The sequence below is a fragment of the Euleptes europaea genome, chromosome 8 (assembly GCF_029931775.1).
Source record: "Euleptes europaea isolate rEulEur1 chromosome 8, rEulEur1.hap1, whole genome shotgun sequence".
NCBI lineage: Eukaryota > Metazoa > Chordata > Lepidosauria > Squamata > Sphaerodactylidae > Euleptes > Euleptes europaea.
Genome location: NC_079319.1, coordinates 73130405 through 73150629, shown reverse-complemented (window position 1 = coordinate 73150629; position 20225 = coordinate 73130405). Strand labels below are relative to the sequence as shown.

At 43.8% G+C, this 20225-nt stretch overlaps 1 protein-coding gene across 1 annotated transcript; it reads right to left on the bottom strand.

Annotated features, from left to right (window-relative positions):
• Positions 1–916: 916 nt before the first annotated feature.
• Positions 917–18717, bottom strand: BPHL (biphenyl hydrolase like). The gene is made up of 7 exons (XM_056854962.1): positions 18611–18717; positions 13424–13533; positions 9763–9929; positions 8651–8804; positions 7867–7998; positions 3625–3748; positions 917–1004 (listed from the first exon to the last, which is right to left on the bottom strand). The coding sequence occupies exons 1-7, from the start codon at positions 18715–18717 to the stop codon at positions 917–919; spliced, it is 882 nt and encodes a 293-aa protein (XP_056710940.1).
• Between the last annotated feature and the right edge of the window lie 1508 nt (positions 18718–20225).

Here is a 20225-nt window from a genome sequence, read left to right as displayed (position 1 = left end):
TCCCACAGTGCATAGTGCAGAAATGTTTATATTTGCAACCTAAGTTATATGCTAGATGTTCATTTTTAATTGCAAATACTGAAGATAAAGGCAGTAGCTTGGGATTCCTCAAATGATGCAAGTACCTCAACTTCACTTGCCTCACCCTACAGCTTCTGTCAGGAGCAGCTCATCAAAGATCACCTAGCTCTAAATTATAAAAAGTAGTTGCTTCCCAGATGTACACTTATGGGTGTTCTTTTTCCCAGTCTAATGGTGATTATATTTCTGGGAGTTTGTCTTATTTTAACTATCCAAGTGGTCTGTGTTAAAAATCATGTCTGAATTCTCTTTAGCAGTGGTCCTCCAAATAAAAAATGGACCTATCTTTGTGAAAGGAAGGGAAGATGCAAAATAGCTTAAGGGCCAGGGGGTGGGGGTGGGTCATACTAATAGACCAGGCAAGGTTCTGATGGCCGTGAAGAAGCATGCTTTCTGTGGCTGTGTTTATGTTGCCATTTTCTGTGCACTGTGCAGTCTCACCACGGCTCTCTGTAACTGTCATAATCCAATTTATTCAGATGAATTTTGTGTGATGTTAATGTTGAGGACGACATTATATAAAGGCATGTGTTCTGAATAATTCTGTTTCGTGTGTTCTTCAAGATTTTTGGCACACAGGGTGTTGTCTTTGAGGTAAGGTCATTTCAAGGACATACTTTCCAACACAGCTTCTTTTAAGTCAACGGGAGATTTTAATCCTGATCTCGTCAAAGAAATGACAACTTCTTTTGTATACCAAGCCAGTTGGCATAAAAGGATTTCATTGGCCCCTTTGGCAACAAAAGACAAAGGCATCTGATTTCTCACCCCACCCTCCATTCCTTAGAACGTTGGGTATGAGTCTAGGCTTATGCCTAACCACTAAGCAAGCATCTTACAGAAGAAATCTTTCCACCACTCTGTTAAATTCCTCCGCAAAACGTAGGTGTAGGTTATGTTTTCCTTCAGGCACAAAATGCAACCTGAAAAAGACAAGTGGTGAGTGAGTTCTTGGGGTACGTGATAGTAGTATGAGCTTAAATAAGACACGTATACTTGTTTCTCAAGTGCAGTCCAGAATTAACTGGATGACTGACAACACTGATATAATGAAGATCTTGGTTGTAGTCTACTGCAACAATGAAAGTCTGTCACAGCGGCTGTTCAACTGCTTATGCCAGTATTGCTGAAGGCCTGGCTTGAAGTAACCTAAAACTTTTTAATTACAAGTTTATACTCTGCAAAAGGGCAAGTGAATGTATCAAGGCCTTTGCAGCTGCAAACAGGCCTATCCTGATTTGGAAGCTGGGGTGTTCCATGAGGCTTTTTCTCAGACCCACAAACAGTTATTTGGGGTGGATGCAGTGATGACTGAGCAGAAAGGAGAACTCAGCGCAGTTCTGCTTCCTCAAGCAAACAGCACAGTGACTGCAGCAATGCATATATAATTTTTAACAAAATAATGCAGGAGTGTGGTAAGGAGGAGCATGAGGAAGGAGAGTGAAAAAGCCGGATGTTTCCAACCCAATGCCTCCAAGCAAAAACAGTGAAACATTCTTTTAACACAGCTCATTTTTACTCTGATTAGCACGCCAACAGTCTTCTCTTAAAATTTGGAGTTATGAACTTTCTCCATAAACTGTTCCATAAAATTTATCTCAAAATGAATAATCTGTAAGAATTATTTTTGCGCTTCCTAATACTTGTACCCAAGGCAGAAAAAAGGTACTTGTGAGTGTTATCATTAGCTAGACTGATACTGAGATTAGCAACAGGAGAAAACAGGTGTTTGAGCTGTTTGAATGGAGCTCCAGGTTGACCTGGTAGGCAAATGCTAAAACTGGATTTTTCCAGAAGGCTCATATTGTACCTCAGAGAGCAGCTATAAATGAGCCTTTCAGGCAGCCCCCTCTGCATCGGACAACACTGGATTACTTTCTCCCAACTAGAAATACAAAGAGAACCTAAAATAGTCCTCAAAATGGATTCTTGGGTACATAAGAATGACTAAGAAGACCATTTAGCCCAGGGGTGTCAAACATGCGGCCCGCGGGCGGGATCCGGCCCCCAGAGGGCTTTTATCCGGCCCGCGGAGCTGAGGCACCTAGTCCCCCTCCCCCTGCCTTTTTTGGGCTTCCCGGGCCACGGGGGTGGGGGGGGAAAGGCTTTTCTCTTTTCTCCCTCTTTTTCTGTCTCTTCCCTTTTCTTTCCCTCCCTCCTATTTTTTCTTTCTTTCTCTCTTTCCTGGGGTGTGGCTGGGCGAGGGAGCTTGTCAGCCAGCTGGCTGGCCCTCCTTGGTGTGCTCCATGAGCCCGGTCGGGCTGCAGCATCGCGGGGGGAGGGTCTGTCAGGCACCCGGCTACCCGCACCCCAATCCCAGCCGTGACTGCGGCTGCCGCCACACGCTCACTCCACCACCCAGGAGCCTCAGGCTGGGCAGCCGCAAGTCAGCAATGTGAGGCACGCTTGGAGATCTGTGGGAGGGGTGTGTGGGTGGGCACTGGGAAACATTGCGGCCATTTATTCATGGGAGGTTTTGCCTTGGATTTGCTGCTCTCTAGATGCAAATTTTTCCCCATACAAATTCTCAAAACGAGCCCCCGTGCAGTTTTGAAAATTCAAATGGGGAAAATGTGCATCTAGGGAGCGGCAAAACCTCCCATGAATAAATGGCCTGTGAGTCCGGGCACATTCCCCAACTGGTGCTCTCAAGGCCCCTGCGTGCCCTCTCCCAACCATGCCTGGGAGTTTTGAACCCGCCGGCCAGACAGGGAAAGATGTTTTTCTTGGGGGGGAGGGTTTTCCCCTTCTCTTTTCAAAGGGGGGAGGGTGAAGTTGGGGGTTGGATCTAGGGTGGCCGTTCGGGCAGAGCGGGGCCGCTCTCACCGCCATTTGGCCCCGCGCAGGGCGAGAGACCCAGATGAGAAGGAGGGCTGCAGAGGCTGGAGAGCCCCGGTTACGACAAGTGCCTCTCCTCGGGAGCAGGTCCTGCGGTTCTTTGCTCCCTTGGAGGGGACTGGGCATCAGCTGGGGAGGGGCCCTGACTCAGTGATAGAGCATCTGCTTGGCATGCAGAAGGGTCCCAGGTTCAATCCCTGACATCTCCAGTTAAAGGGACCAGGCAAGTAGGTGATTTGAAAGATTCCTGCCTGAGACCCTGGAGAGCCGCTGCCAGTCTGAGTAGACAATACTGACTTGGATGGACCCAGGGTCTGATTCAGCAGAAGGCAGCTTCATGTGTAGCTCTTGGGGAGGGGCTGTGGCTCAGTGGCAGAGCATCTGCTTGGCATGCAGAAGGGTCCCAGGTTCAATCCCCGGCATCTCCAGTTAAAGGGACTAGGCAAGTAGGTGATGTGAAAGACCTCTGCCTGAGACCCTGGAGAGCCGCTGCCGGTCACAGAAGACAATACTGACTTTGATGGACCGAGGGTCTGGTTCAGTAGAAGGCAGCTTCCTATGTTGCTGTATTTATTTATTTATGTGCACATGGCCTGGCCCGACCAAGTGACATTTATGTCATATCCGGCCCTCCTAATAAATGAGTTCGATACCCCTGATTTAGTCTCTTTGCAATGGTTTTTAAACATCATGAAATTAACTTACTGTGACCCTACGATATGTTTGTGTAGATACTCAGGGTGAAAACGTGGCACCAGAGGGTCTTTTTCTCCGTGGATTATTAATGTTGGGCACTTGATATAAGGTAATAAAGGCTGACAGATACTACCTGTGGGAGAGAAAGTTAAAAAAAGTTTCAAATTAATGTAGTTTTCTAAAGTTATAAAATATAACCTGTCTGGTAAAGATAAGGCTGTTACTCTATCCATAATTTATTATTTAACAGCCATTTTGAAGATAAAAGTTATAATCAAGTTTTGCCTAAATGCTCATTTGCACACAAGCACTCTTTTTTCACGGGATGTTATAACCAGGAGCTACTGGCTAATACAAACCATAGGCTGTGGTGCACAAATAAAGTAATGAGTAACATCCAAGGTCTTCATTTTAAAATCTAAATGTTATCTATGCAGATGGAGTGGAATAAGACTAGCCTTACTGGGTCAGACCAATTGCCTCTTGGGCTCTTTCTTGACCAAAGCTGTAAGACCAAAGTTGTAATGATAACAGCATATTCTTTCATTTTGTAAACAACTTAAAGTTTTATGTCCCTTTGTCAGTAATGAGGTGTCATCTGCATATCTCAAATTGTTAATGTTTCTTCCACTAATTTTCTCTCCACCTTCATCTAAATCCAGCTCTCCTTATGATATGTTCTTTGTTGAACAGATAGGGAGATAAAATACATCCTTGTCTACATCTTTGCTAACTGGAAACCATTTTGTCCTAACAGTAGCTTCTTGTCCAGAGCACGAGTTGTACATCAAAACAATTAGATGTCATGGCACACCCATTTTAAAATCAACCATAGCTTTTCATTATCCATGCATTCAAAAGCTTTGCTGTAATCTAGGAAACAGAAGCTTATTTTCTTCTGAAATTTTCTCGTATGCTCCAGTAACCAACATGCTGTTGACACTTCAGTGTAAAACGTTTGGCAATTCTAAACTTCTTAAAATTCAAAATCACAGCAGACTAATGTTTGAGCAGCTTCTGGAGGGCTCCAAACCCAACAGGGATTTTTAACAAGGGAAAGTTGAGAAATTAAAACATAATACTGTCTGCTGTGTGCATTCTGAAGCAGACTTGCACCTCTCTCAGCCCACTGAAGCCAGTGGGCTGAAAAGGCCATAACTCTGCTTAGGAGTGCATTGTTAGCCTCCCTGTCCTTGACACATGGAAAGCGGTTGTCGCTGAAAAGGTCCTTTGGATGTCCTTGAATGGAAAGCTCTTCTGAGGCAGAAATTAGCATTGAATTTTGATTGCTTTTTAATTAAAACTGGCAATGATTGACTTGTGGAGAAGTATGGGTAGGCAACCTTCATTTGTACTTAAGATGGTAACAGTAAAATGGAAAACAGAAACACTTCAATGCGATTTGGCAGCGTGCCACTTCCCTCCCAGACTGTTCAACAAGCTGTTAGAGGTATGGGTCTAGAGAGGCAGTGTAGTGTAGTGGTTAAGAGCGGTGGACTCTAATCTGGAGAACCGGGTTTGATTCCCCACTCCTCCAAATAAGCGGCAGACTCTAGTCTGGTGAACCGGGTTCGTTTCCCCACATGAAGCCAGCTGGTGACCTTGAGCTAGTCACAGTTCTTTGTGAACACTCTCAGCCTCAGCTACTTCACAAGGTGTCTGTTGTGGAAAAGGAAGGGAAGGAGATTTAAGACGGTTTGATTCTCCTTAAAAGGTAGAGAAAGTCAGCATGTAAAAACCAACTCTTCTTCTAGACAGGCCTAAGATTATTTTAGGGTTCAGAGTTTTTCAAATTCCAGCTCCTGGTTGGACTATAATACTGGGGAACACTCTGTTGACAGCACTCTGGCCTGGTTCCTATTGTTGAGATCCTAAATATAGTTAAGAGATGAGGCGTACGCTGTGGGCTTGTGTGTGTTTCCCATGGTTTGCTTTGTCTACAATGTAGCATCATATCCCCAATGGCACTAAAACTAACCAGATTCCCTTGGGACCAAGTCTGTATACTTTACACCAGTGGTTCCCAACCTTTTTTTGACCAGGGACCACTAGGACTTTTTTGTTCGGTGCAGGGACCCCAAGGTTCAAAATAAAATTTCCGAGAATTTGAAAATAAACTTTAATCATAACTGTTAGTTAAACATTAAACTTAGAATAATATTTGAATATATATTTTTATAATAGAGAACTTTTAATTAAAAATATTAATTTATTATGGGTTTATAACTTTGTTTTGCGGACCTTAATTTAGTTTTCGCGGACCCCTGGGGGTCCACGGACCCCTGGTTGGGAACCACAGTTTGAGTGTACTGTGTAATCTGGTAATCTGGGTAACAGATGGCTTGGGCCCTAGTGCAGATGGAGCGCTACACCATGGTTAAGGTAAAAATATACAGAACGTTACTAGGATGGCCCCAAGTTTGGCTGGGGAGCCTCCATATCCAGAGGCAGCAAACCTCTGAATCTCAGTGCTGGGAGACAGCAGGAGGGGAAAGCCTTGGCCTCTGTGTCCAGCTTTAGACCCAAAGACATGCTGGTGCCTCTGGGTCAAGACCAACTTTCTCCCCCCACCATGGTCCCTCTCCACACGTCCAAAGGCACTGGTGTGCAGCAAAGTGACACAGTGGTGGCAAATCCAGTCACAGCGGTGAGGAGAACCCACTGGCTTAGGAGGCCCCATCTGGGTGTCGAATTTACATTGCACCAGGCAGCCCAGAATTACATGAACCCATGAAGCTGCCTTACACTGAATCAGACCCTTGGTCCATCAAAGTCAGTATCGTCTATTCAGACCGGCAGCGGCTCTCCAGGGTGTCAGGCAGAGGTTTCTTCACATCACCTACTTGCCTAGTCCCTTTAACTGGAGATGCTGGGGATTGAACCTGGGACCTTCTGCCTGCCAAGCAAATGCTCTACTGGTGAGCCACAGCCCCTCCCCAATTATGTCAGGTGGCCTAGAAGTGCTCCTCCAGCATATGCCATTTGTGACTCCCATCAGTTAACATTCCTCCAGCATCATATCCAAGGTGGGCTCTCTTGACAAGGTGTGCCTCTGCCTCATTGGCTGTGCCTTGTATTTGGAACAACAAAAAAAAAAGGGGGGGGAACCAAATTAAACTCAACTAAAATGCTAAATCCAAACTGAAGAGGTTGAGCTAGAAAATGCTAAAATTACAAATATATCTATTTTAATAAGGTCCACAGTAAAGTTAAAAACAAGGCCTATAACATAGGCAAATCTTTCACAGTCAATAAATACATGCAAACTCATACACTTTTGATGTAAGATCTTACAATGACCAAAGTAGGACCCAATAAGGACCAATTGGGTCCTACTTTGGTCACTGTAATATTTGAGCCACAGAAGAGTAACGAAGGAGCCTGGACTGGAGGCTGGTGCCTAGGGTTTGCATGCTTCATGGTAACCTTCCTTTCCACTGTCGTCACACAGACCTTGGCTACTGTGCCTCCTCCTCCTATTTTGCCCCCCTGTGTCTGCCAAACCCTGTCTGTCTCTGTCTTTCTCTTTCTCTCTGGGTCTAATCAGAGGGACACTCTATTTAACTTTTCCCTCATGTAATGTACAGGCAATCTTATGTCTGGTGAAGCAGGCCTCAGTAATTTATATGTGAAGTAAGCTAAAACTGGTTCTTGTAGGTTATCGGGCTGTGTGACCATGGTCTTGGTATTTTCTTTCCTGACGTTTCGCCAGCACCTGTGGCAGGCATCTTCAGAGGAGTAACACTGAGACTGAGAGACACTGTCCTTCAGTGTTACTCCTCTGAAGATGCCTGCCACAGGTGCTGGCGAAACATCAGGAAAGAAAATACCGAGACCACGGTCACACAGCCCGGATAACCTACAAGAACCAATGAACTCTGACCGTGAAAGCCTTCGACAATATTTTTAAGCTAAAACTGTCTCCTTACCAGTGATGAGAATAAGGAACATAAAGAGGGTGGGAGAGAGAGGAATGTATATTTACAGTTGTTATAGGGTTTTTTTTGTTTTCGTTTATATAATTAAATGAAAAATAAGTTTTTTAAAAAGAACGGTCCCAATATTTTTTTTTGCCTTTTCATCTCTGCTCTATAAAAAAAATTCCTGGCAATTCCATAAGGAGGAAATAGGGCAGACAAAGAGTTTTTAATAAATAAAAGTGAAATAAAATGACATGCAGCCCAAGTTTTATATAAGCACAGACTAAACCCCTTCACTGCCACTCCAATTTAATGCTGTGAGATTTCTTACCATTTGGGTTGTGCGTAAATTGAGAGATTCCATCCACCCAGGCTTCACAGGTTTTCGAAAAGTATTCATACCCATACATTTCTTCCAGTGGCTTTCTGGCTCTTTCACTCCATTTGGACACATCCCGGATAGCTAATATATTAATAGTATATGTGCATTAATGCCTTTCCCCAGCGCATTGTAAAACACCCACCTGAGCATTGTAATATCATCAAATAAGCACTGCACATTTTGTAGATAAGTTTAAATAATGTAATATAAGTTTGCTCACGGTACAGCATTACATTGTAAATACAGTAGAGTACTCTTGCCCATAGTACATTTGCGTATTAAGGAACACAGACGAGTAAAAGTAAAACCTTTTCCAATGTGTATGGAAAATAGTGATTTATTCTGGTTCTATAGTAGAGCCCCGTGGCGCAGAGTGGTAAGCTGCAGACCTGCTGTCAAAGCTCTGCTCACGACCTGAGTTCGATCTCAACGGGAGTCAGTTTCAGGTAGCCGGCTCAAGGTTCACTTTCATCCTTCTGAGGTCAGTAAAATGAGTACCCAGCTTGCTGGGGGTAAAGGGAAGACGACTGGGGAAGGCAATGGCAAACAAAGTCTGCCTAGTAAATGTCCTGATGTGTCACCACCCCATGGGTCAGTAAATGACCAGTGTTTGCACCTTTACCTTTATTCTGGTTCATATTATTTCAATTTCTGAAATGTTTCTGGTTTTTAGAAAAAAAAGACTCAAGATCTGAGTTTTGCTGTGCTCTGCCTTCATTCTTTGGAAACTTACCATTGTAAAGTTTCATATCCTCTGCAGTAACACTGGAATTGGCTCCCCAAATCACCATCTTGTGGATAAGATGTGGATACTTTGCTGCAGCAATGAGTGCTGTTATTCCACCATCACTCCATCCCAACAGAGAGAACTTCTGAAACTTCAGTGCCTGGTTTAGTAAAGCAAAACAGAATGGAAGAATCAGCCAGCTTGAACCACTGAATGGTTTTATCTGAAGGCAGATCTTTCTTCAGGAGCAACATCAAATCAAAGGGACTTAAAAGTGCTTACATTTGGCTCTCCCCACTGAGTTTACCAGGACTGTATACAAGATCATACCCACTTTTACTTTTACCCACTTATAAAATAGCCACAAGATCCATCCCCGTCTGCTGTCAAAGCTCTTGGGCTTAATTTGGCTATATATCCTGCACAAACATCCCTGGGAAGCAGCCATCCTGCAGGGTGCGTTTGTGGAAACTAATGAAAGGCCTCTGCCACAGATAATGGTGATGCACAATGGTGAGAGACAGGGCAAGAAGGAGGGTACTAGAATGTATTATGGGGATCCCATATGAATACCTTTGTGTGGGCTCAGAAGTATATAAGGGGTGGGCAAGAGGTAAATACTGCCCCTTGGGTTTTAAGACTAAAAATACAAGAAGAAAGGGTTATTGGCTGGCTGAGAGCCAGCATGGTGTAGTGGTTAACAGCGGTGGTTTGAAGCGGTGGACTCTAATCTGGAGAACTGGGTTTGATTCCCCACTCTTCCATATGAGCGCCGGAGGCTGATCTGGTGAACTGGGTTGGTTTCCCCACTCCTACACATGAAGCCAGCTGGGTGACCTTGGGCTAGTCACAGCTCTCTTAGAGCTCTCTCAGCCCCACCTACCTCCCTGGGTGTGTGTTGTGGGGAGGGGAAGGTGATTGTAAGCCAGTTTGATTCTTCCTTAAATGGTGGAGAAAGTCAGCATATAAAAACCAATTCTTCTTCTTCAGGTCTCAACCTATTCAAAGTACACATGACAATGGACCTATTCATGTGATCTATCCCCTCCAAACACCAGATAGCCAGTTTTCAGAAGCCTGTTTCAAAATATCAGTTCTTTATTGGAGAAGATATTTACCTGCATCAAGTCAACCGCGTCCTTTGCGTCTCTTTCAAAAAAATCAGGAGGAAACTCTCGAACTGGAGGGATAGAGTTTCCATATCCCCGAGGGTCCCAGGCTACGATTGTGAAGAGCTGCTTGTTCATAGACTTCAACTGTGGTCCAAAGTCAGTCTGGCCACTTCCTAACGTATATGTATATTGCAAGATAATTGCATAAGAGTAAATAGTTATGTAAAATTAAAACTCTGTCTTACACATAGTACCAAATACAGAGATACTTAAGCATCTTCTCAGCTGAAGGAGTTCTGGCCCTGACACAATACTGTGGGCATAAGTCACTCGGATAGACACGCTCTTAGAGGAAATTATCACTGGTGCACTACAGGTAATTAACACTATGAGACTATCTTTGATCACCTCTCCCACACACCACAGTAATTCTAACTGTTGCTTGGTCACAAAAGTATTCCTTAAAAAGTCATTTATATAACATTCTGAAAAGGTCAGGGTTTTTTTCTTTCATTTTTTAACCCACTATTATACTACTCTGAATGAAAGTGATTTCATATGAACGTAAAATGTAATAAATCTGAAATGGTTTGCTGAATAGATGCATAGCTATCTAATGAATAGCTTCATTTAAAAATATAAACTGAAGTGTTGATCTGGATTTAAGGCTGCTTTTCTCTTTCTTACAGTATTCTGATGAAAGTACTCTATACCACAAAATGGGTCACTTGTGAAGACAGTGTTTGTAAATTATTCATTAGCGATCTTTAACAAATGGAAAATAGGCCATACAAGTGGTGTCAACGACAATTTAATCCATGTTTTTAAAAACTTTTAAAAAGTATAGAAAAACTAAATTGTTTTGAGATATATATATATATATATATATATATATATATATATATATATATATATATATATATATATATATATATATATATATTACAGCTTTAATAGTAATAGAAAAGGGCAAGAGTCCAGTAGCACCTTAAAGACTAACAAAAATATTTTCTGGTAGGGTATGAGCTTTCGTGAGCCACACCTCACTTCTTCAGATACAGAAAGCTCATACCCTACCAGAAAATATTTTTGTTAGTCTTTAAGGTGCTACTGGACTCTTGCCCTTTTCTACTACTGCAGACAGACTAACACGGATACCCACTGTGAATTAACTTTAATAGTGTAATTTTACCCATAAAACCTTCGTGCTTTTCCAGAAAGGAAGACATTTCCCCCCATGGCTTTAGAATTTCCAGAATTGTAATATCTCTATCATTCACACCAATGTACATCTGATTGATCCTGTAAATTCATTTCTGTGCTGTACACTGGATGAGAAGGTGAATCTTCATGTCTAGAACTTTCAATGAGGAAGCATAGGGTGATGTTCTCCTAAAAGCCAGCGTAGTGTTGTGGTTAAGAGTGGTGGTTTAGAGCAGTGGACTCTGATCTACAGAACCAGGTTTGATTCCCTACTCTTCCACGTGAGCGGAGGAGGCTAATTTGGTGAACTGGATTTGTTTACCTACTCCTACACATGAAGCCAGCTGGGTGACCTTGGGCTAGTCACACTCTATCAGCCTCACCTACCTCACAGAGTGTGTTGTGGGGAGGGGAAGGGAAGGTGATTGTAAGCCAGTTTGATTCTGCCTTAAGTGGCAGAGAAAGTTGGCATATAAAAACCAACTCCTCTTCTTCTAAAATGTCTTCCCAAGCAGCAAAGTGTTGCCTGCCATATCATCATTCACAGCTTTCACATGGTGTGACATCAATGTGTGTCTGTAAAATGGGCCCTGGAATAAGCAAAGTAGTATATTTAAATTGCTGGCACTGTGAAAGGAGACAGAAAATAGATTTTCAAAAAGTTGAACACAGTTTGGAAGGAGGAGGAGTTGGAGTTGGTTTGTATATGTCAACTTCCTCTACCACTTAAGGAAGAATCAAACTGGCTTACAACCACCTTCCCTTCCCCTCCCTACAACAGACACCCAGTGAGGTAGGTGGAGATGAGAGAGCTGTGACTAGCCCAAGGTCACCCACCTGGCTTCATGTGTAGGAGTGGGGAAACCAACCCAGTTCACTAGATTAGCCTCCACCGCTCATGTGGAGGAGTGGGGAATCAAACCCGGTTCTCCAGATCAGAGTCCACCGCTCCAAACCACCGCTCTTAACCACTACACCACGCTGGAATCGTTGCTTGTGGTAGACTTGTCATCCCAATTTTACCTCAAGTGAACATGATTTGTAGAATGTTTAAAAATTGGTTTCCAAGACCTGAAAAACAGACACCAGTGGAACAAATTGTGTTTCTGTCCACCCCAAGAAAAGATACCTCTTTCAACACACTTTCAGTTCTAAAAAAACTACACTTCAAACAATTCAGCAATACATGTGGAGAATTAGGAATGGAAGAGTCCTGCTGAATCAGACCCACAGTCCTTCTAGTCCAGCACCCTGATTCACACAGTGGCCAAATAGTTGCTGTGGAAGGCCAGACAAACAGGACATAGAGACCAAGGTCCTTTCCTTTAAAAATTTTTTTAAAAAAATAAATAAATATAAACAGAACAGAAAAAAGAGAAAAATAAAAACCATATCACAGCAACAATTAAAATTACATCAAAGAAAAGAATAAAACGATATAATAAACATGATATCATAAACTATATATGACGATAGCAATAATTATTAAATTGTGGAACTCCCTGCCCCAGGATGTGGTCATGGCTGCCAGCTTGGAAGGATTTAAGAGGGGTGTGGACATGTTCATGGAGGAGAGAGCTATTCATGGTTACTAGTAAAAATGGATTCTTGTCATGATGCATACCTATTCTCTCCAGGATCAGAGGAGCAGGCCTATTATCTTAGTGCTTTGAAACACAGGCAGGACAATGCTGCTCAAGTTATCTTGTTTGTGAGCTTCCTAGTGGCACCTGATTGGCCACTGTGTGAACAGACTGCTGGGCTTGATGGGCCTGGGTCTGGTCCAGCATGGCCTTTCTTATGTTCTTATTAGCAGCAAATAGTGACATAATAGTTTTCATTAAATGGTGATTATCAGAATAATATCATCATAATATATCTTAGCATAAATCATAAGATACCCTATATACCACTTGATAAAAAAATAGATTTAAAAAGCTTGCAGTGGTGATTACTATAGACCAAGGTCCTTTCCTGATGTTCCTTCCTAGAACTGAATATGGCGGTTCGAATGATGCCAGGTCTCCCACTGCGGCAGGAGACACCCCCCCCCCCCACACACACACTAGCATTTCTCGTAGATGCTCAGCTGGGTGGTGGGAGAAAAATGGGCAGGGTTGACTGCTGGTGCTTGTGAGGATGCCACTTCCAGTTGTGCCGGAAGTGACATCATTGTAACACCAACTACCTATATTGCCAGTGAGGAGCCGCCCCCCCCCCCTACACACACACTGAGTATCCCGCTGGTTGCCAGCCTCATACTGGCAACACGAGGAGGTTCCCTTTACTCACCATGGCTTATAGCCATTGATGGACCTACCCTACAAAATTATTCAAAGGTGTAAGAAATGCTGGAAGGAATTTCTGGGAACTGTATGAATAAGCCCTGTCCTTGTATACAGATAAATGAGAGAGGGAGAGAGAAAATCACTGATAAGTTGTACAAAATTCAAAAGGTCCAAACCTAACATTCCAGGAAGTAGCAGAATGGCATGATTTCCATCTCCTGTCTGCTGATAGTGCAGGTGGATGCCGTTCACTTCGATTTTACCTGAGGTCAATGCAGTGCTAGAAGAAATATTCCCCCATCAAAGTAAACCATTTATTGTTGTTTATTACGACATGTACAGCTATTAGTAGTAGAACGTATTGACTGGCTGATCTCCAAAGAAGTGAGAAGTAAGCACATAGGAGTATCATATGCGCAACTTGAGCTCAGATGTTATTCTAGCCAAAAAGACAAGCCAATCTTTCATTCTTAACATGTAGCACTAGGAACTGTTCCAGCAGAAACAACAGGCCAAGCTCTACACACCTTCATTTTGGGTACATTTTACAAGTTAGGCCTCAAGCCATCCGTCGCTGCGGAAAAGAACTGAGAAGGGATGTTCAAACCCCTTTGAGGATTAAGGGCTCATCATTCCGAAGGTTTGTGGTTAGTACAAGCAGGGTATTTGGTCATGGCAACTTATTGGAAATCTCAGCTGTTGAAATAAGGGGATGGTGCATATCTGATAGCGGTCATTCCCTTAAGCACAGATGAGAGACTGAAAACAGGCAGCTGGTTTGCCTTGCATTATATGATGTACACACAGAGAGAGACACTGATCTTCCGTGCTAATTCCCTCTATCAATTTAGCCATGATAAAGCATTATTATACATAGCAGCCTTAATCGCTCAGACTAGCCTGATCTTGCCTGTTCAGAAGCTAAGCAGGGTTGATACTTGGATGGGAGACCACCAAGGAAGACTGGGGATGCTATGCAGAGGAAGGCAATAGCAAACAACCTCTGGTCATCTCTTGCTTTGAAAGCCTTATGAGGTAGAACTTCATGGAGTCACCATGAGTCGGTTACAACTCGACAGCACACGTTACCTTTTTAAGCATTATTATAACAGCATCCACTGAAGTGATCTGTCAGAATGAAGTAGGATTTCCTCAGAGTGATCTACACGTGCAGCCAAATGGGGTGGTAGAACAATGAGGGGGCTGTACCACTTCAGACAGCAGATGGGTAGTCAATGTTTCTGCATTTAAAAACCCTCTGCAAATTAATTTAAAAAAAATTAGAAGGCTTCTAACATTCTGACACGGTGGTGGCCACAGTCACAACATGGCTGCTCAAGGAGACAGAGCCACACACACGGGAAATTCAGGGGACAAGAGTAATTTCAAAAAAGACATTGGGGAAAAGAATAAAACCAACACAGTGGTGGCAGCTGCCAACAAAACAAAGTTATTTTAATCAGATCTCCAGTGGCTAATTAGAAGCCCTGCTGGGCAGCAGCCTCACCCACGGTCTAAAAACGCTTTCTAGGCTCCAGGAAAGGTGTTGGCGGATGCCATTGTTCTTACAGCGCCGCACTGGGGACCCCCGGTATAGGACAAGGCTATTTGGCTAACTTCTTGACAGGTGAAGTTCTTTTGTATACAACAAGCTGTCCAAGTCTTTTTAATGGAAAAAAATTGCAAAAACCAGCTGGCTGTTTGTATGGTGTTACTAAACGGAACTCCCAGTCCTGGCATAACCTGGATTCCTTTCCTCCACCAATCCATTTCTAGTGCTAATTCAGAAATATCCATTATATCCTATTCCTTAACAAAGTAGTGTCAAGGACTGTTCTTACTAAATATGAATTCACTTACAGAGAAACAAATTATTTGTCTGCAGCTCCCCAAACGCCAGTTGACAGACTACTCCAAGAATGGGTCCCTGAAGGAAAACTGGGAGTGAAGGAACTATGTTGGAAGGAACCCTGACTTGCTTTTGTGTGGTTCTTTTGGCCTCGACAACCTCAGGGGTAGGAAAGGAGATGGAATGGGTCCTGAAGACAGAAGCCATGTTCCTTTCCCTAGCATGGCTTCCCCTTCTTTGTCTTCATGCCCGGACTGCTGATTGACCGTAACTATACAAAACTCAACATCACAATATCTGGGGGTTAGCGAAGAAGAAAAAAGATTATGTAATCTTCTGCTTAATTGGCAAGATAAATAATTACTCTCATTCTGCCCCTCCAAATTCCTTAATCTGTAAACGGCCTGTTGAGTTAATGACTAACCAAAGATAATGATAGTGCATCAGCTAACCAGATGGACCTGGAAAAATAAGAGGGTTTCATTTCACATAGTGGATACCTCTATTGTATTTGCTTGTAGTGGTTTGTTGGGGGAGGGAAAGTAAAGCATGGGCTGGTGCTCTTTAGCACACAAGTCTGCGTATTATATTGTACCTCACAGTATCAAACCACAATTTGATAAGATCCAGAGGGAAGTTAATTTATATAAATGCTACATGGTGCAGGAATTTTAGTAGCTGTCTTTTGTACCTGTGACACACAGGAGGCCGTCCTGCCCCTGAAGGCAGCCACCTTCGAGAAGGGGGAGGAGATGTTGGAGGAAACACAGGGGAAGGAGGAGGGGAGTTCTGCCTCAGGGAGAGAGCAGGGACAGCTCAGGTCTGGCTCAGGAAAAAGAGCAGAGTGAAAGGTAGCTCTGCCTGGTAGTATGGCAGAGTAGTTTAGCTCGATCTCTGGAAGAGAAGAGAGTGCTCGATGGTTAGGCCTGTCTCTGGTGATGAGCAGACCTTGTGCAATTCAGTCTGACTCTGGGGAAAGGGCAGGGTGGTGTGGGTGGAATCCTGTGTGTGAGAAAGGATCCAACCTAGTGGCTAGTTAATAAAAGGATGATTGTGCCTGAAGGCATTGTAGAAAAGTCTAACTACTCTCTGCAGTCATACCCAGTTTAAATGTTTGTGCCTCAGCCAGGTTTCTACTTTGTCTACCTCTTTGTGTTTTCCCTGCCCAAAAAGGGGGAGGGGCTGTGGCTCAGTGGTAGAGCATCTGCTTGGCATGCAGAAGGTCCCAGGTTCAATCCCCGGCATCTCCAGTTAAAGGGACCAGTCAAGTAGGTGATGTGAAAGACCTCTCTGCCTGAGACCCTGGAGAGCCACTGCCAGTCTGAGTAGACTATACTGACTTTGATGGACCCAGGGTCTGATTCAGTAGAAGGCAGCTTCATGTGTGACCTGTGCTGCAGGTTTGTGCCTTTAAAACCAACCTGTAAATAAATAAGTCTTCTTAGTTGTTTATATATTAATCCAGCCTCAGTGATCTCAATAATCTCCTTGTGCACCACAAAACTTACCTCTCAGCAGTGAACCCAAAGCCTACACTCGCTACCTGTAGAACACCTGGAAACTGAGGGGTGAGGTTTATAGTTCAAAATGAAACTAGATCCCAAAAATATTAGGAAGCTGTGTGTGTTCCCTCAGTAGGAAAAAAAAAAGGCTTGTCAAAACCCCTTGTCAGATAAGAATTTTTCCAGGCAATACGCTTTTTTAAAAACATTCTCAAAGTGCAGCTACTGTTCCAAAAAGAACCGAGTCCTGTGAATAGCCTTTCTATCTCATTTTTACTATCCCACCCTTCCTCCAAGGAACCCAGGCTCCTTGTCCCCTCCTACCCATTTTATCATCAGAACAACCCTCTGAGGTAGGCTAAGCTGAGCATGACTGGCCCAAGATCATCTAGTAAGCTTTACGGCAATGTGGGGATTTGAACTCTGGTCTCCCAAATCCTAGTCCAACACTGAGCTAGTGTGTATATTTTAAAGACTAACAATCCTTTATCCTTTTCCTAAATAGTAAATCCCATTGATTTTGGTGAGCTTGGCTACCAAGTGAGTGTGCATAGGATCTCAGCCTTTATCATCTAAGAAATAATAAAATCACCTGGTGGCTTCTACTTTATTACTTTCCATGCCGAAGGACTGGCATTAGCCTTGCTATCTGGCCAGTGTTTTACTAGAAGAGCCAGAATTTCATTCTCATGGCCAGAACAGACCTATGGGGAGGGTGTGTAGGATTTTTTTGGTGTCATTCCCCATGTACTATGATGTATTTCTTTGAAACAAAAGATGTGTTGGGGGCACTGAACGTGCACACAGAAGCAACTTATGCTTAGCCCCATCTGAAAAGAGAAAAACCTGGATCCCCCAGCACAGCGAGGGCAATCGGTGTATACTCAGAAGACTTAGAGGCATTGCTGCGTCCAGGGAAAAATTCTGCCTGCAAATGACAGTGGGCAACTAACTGCTCAGATGCTGCCACTGAAAACCAACAAGCTTGGGCCCTTGCTCAAATCCACTCTTGCGTTCTCCCTCGGAGACCCCACAGCTTTCCCCCAAGCCTGACCAATACCTCCTCCCCAAATAGGGTTGCCAACCTCCAGGTACTGAAGAAGACAAAAACAGCACAAATTTCCAATGCAATTAAATATATTAAGTGCAAAAGGTGTACAGTGAAAACACATACAACAAACAATACACAAAATACAAAGGATCAAAAAGATAAGGTAAGTACTAAATGTTGTTGCTTATCAGTAACTTGACAATTTCTTTTACAGAGTTCAAACTTCCAGGTAACTTACCTGGAAGTTTGAACTCTGTAAAAGAAATTGTCAAGTTACTGATAAGCAACAATATTTAGTACTTAATATTGTCGAACGCTTTCACGGTCAGAGTTCATTGGTTCTTGTGGGTTATCCGGGCTGTGTGACCATGGTCTTGGTATTTTCTTTCCTGACGTTTCGCCAGCACCTGTGGCAGGCATCTTCAGAGGAGTCACGCTGAAGGACAGTGTCTCTAGTACTTACCTTATTTGTGTATTGTTTGTTGTATGTGTTTTCACTGTACACCTTTTGCACTTAATATATTTAATTGCATTGGAAATTTGTGCTGTTTTTGTCTTCTTCACACTACACAGCACAGAGCCCTTTTTTTTCTGAACCTCCAGGTACCAGCTGGAAACCTCCTGCTATCCCAGCTGATTTCCAGCCCATAGAGATCAGTTCCCCTGGGGAAAATGGCCGCTCTGGCCACTGGACTCTTATCTATGGCATTAACGTCCCTCCTTTCCCCAAACCCCGCCCTCCCCAGGCTCCGCCCCCAAAACCTCCCGCCAGTGGCGAAGAGGGTCAGGGGCAGCCCTATCCCCGAACCTTCAAGCTGCGCAGGCGCCCTCCGCACGCACGCAGCCCTTCTCCCAAGCGACCCTCCGCGCCTGCGCGCGATTGCGTCGGCCGCCCTCTTCGTCCCCGCGAACTGTTAGCAGGGCCCACCTGGGCTCTTGCGCGCCTGGACGGAGCCCTTACCTGTACAAAGCGGCAATTCCGCTCGGCCTTAGCGCAGCCCGCCGGCCGGGTGGGGGCAGCTGCGAGAGGAGGCGACACAGCCGCACCCCGCCGCCGGGCCCAGCCATTGCTTCGCCTTCCCCGCGGGGCCGGCTTTTGGCTCCGCCTTCGCCCTCCCCGCGCTCTTGGCGTCCTCCTCGGAGGCCTGAACGCGAGAGCGATGGGGGGGGGGGGGAAGCTCTCGAACACTTATCCATGGAGTTAATTCACAGCGGGTAGCCGTGCTAGTCTGTCTGCAGTAGGAGAAAAGGGCAAGAGTCCAGTGGCACCTGAAAGACTCACAAAAATATTTTCTGGCAGGGTATGTTTTTAAGCATTACAGTAGTAGAAAAGGGCAAGAGTCCAGTAGCATCTGAAAGACTTAAGCATTACAGTAGTAGAAAAGGGCAAGAGTCCAGTAGCACCTGAAAGACTAACAAATATTTTCTGGCAGGGTATGTTTTTAAGCATTACAGTAGTAGAAAAGGGCAAGAGTCCAGTAGCACCTGAAAGACTAACAAATATTTTCTGGCAGGGTATGTTTTTAAGCATTACAGTAGTAGAAAAGGGCAAGAGTCCAGTAGCACCTGAAAGACTTAAGCATTACAGTAGTAGAAAAGGGCAAGAGTCCAGTAGCACCTGAAAGACTAACAAATATTTTCTGGCAGGGTATGTTTTTAAGCATTACAGTAGTAGAAAAGGGCAAGAGTCCAGTAGCACCTGAAAGACTAACAAATATTTTCTGGCAGGGTATGTTTTTAAGCATTACAGTAGTAGAAAAGGGCAAGAGTCCAGTAGCACCTGAAAGACTCACAAAAATATTTTCTGATAGGGTATGTATATTTTTAAGCATTGCAGTAGTAGAAAAGGGCAAGAGTCCAGTAGCACCTGAAAGACTCACAAAAATATTTACTGATAGGGTATGTTTTTAAGCATTACAGTAGTAGAAAAGGGCAAGAGTCCAGTAGCACCTGGAAGACTAACAAATATTTTCTGGCAGGGTAGGAGCTTTCGTGAGCCACAGCTCACGCTCAAGTAGAAAAGAGCAAGAGTCCAGTAGCACCTTAAAGACTAACAAACATATTTTCTGGTACGGTAGGAGCTTTCGTGAGCCACAGCTCACTTCTTCAGATACAGCTAGAATGTGAATCCATCTGTCTTTAATTCACAGTGGGTAGCCGTGTTAGTCTGTCTGCAGTAGTAGAAAAGGGCAAGAGTCCAGTAGCACCTTCAAGACTAACAAAAATATTTTCTGGCAGGGTATGAGCTTTCGTGAGCCACAGCTCACTTCTTCAGATACAGCTAGAATGTGAATTCATTCTTGGATTCACATTCTAGCTCACTTCTTCAGATACAGCTAGAATGTGAATCCATCTTGGATTCACATTCTGGCTGTATCTGAAGAAGTGAGCTGTGGCTCACGAAAGCTCATACCCTGCCAGAAAATATTTTTGTTAGTCTTGAAGGTGCTACTGGACTCTTGCTCTTTTCTACTTATCCATGGAGTTAGTTGCCTTTGAGACAATCAGGGATTGTTTAAAGGCTTTTAAATGAAATTTTAACAATTTGTTTATAAAACGTCTGGTAGTTTACACAT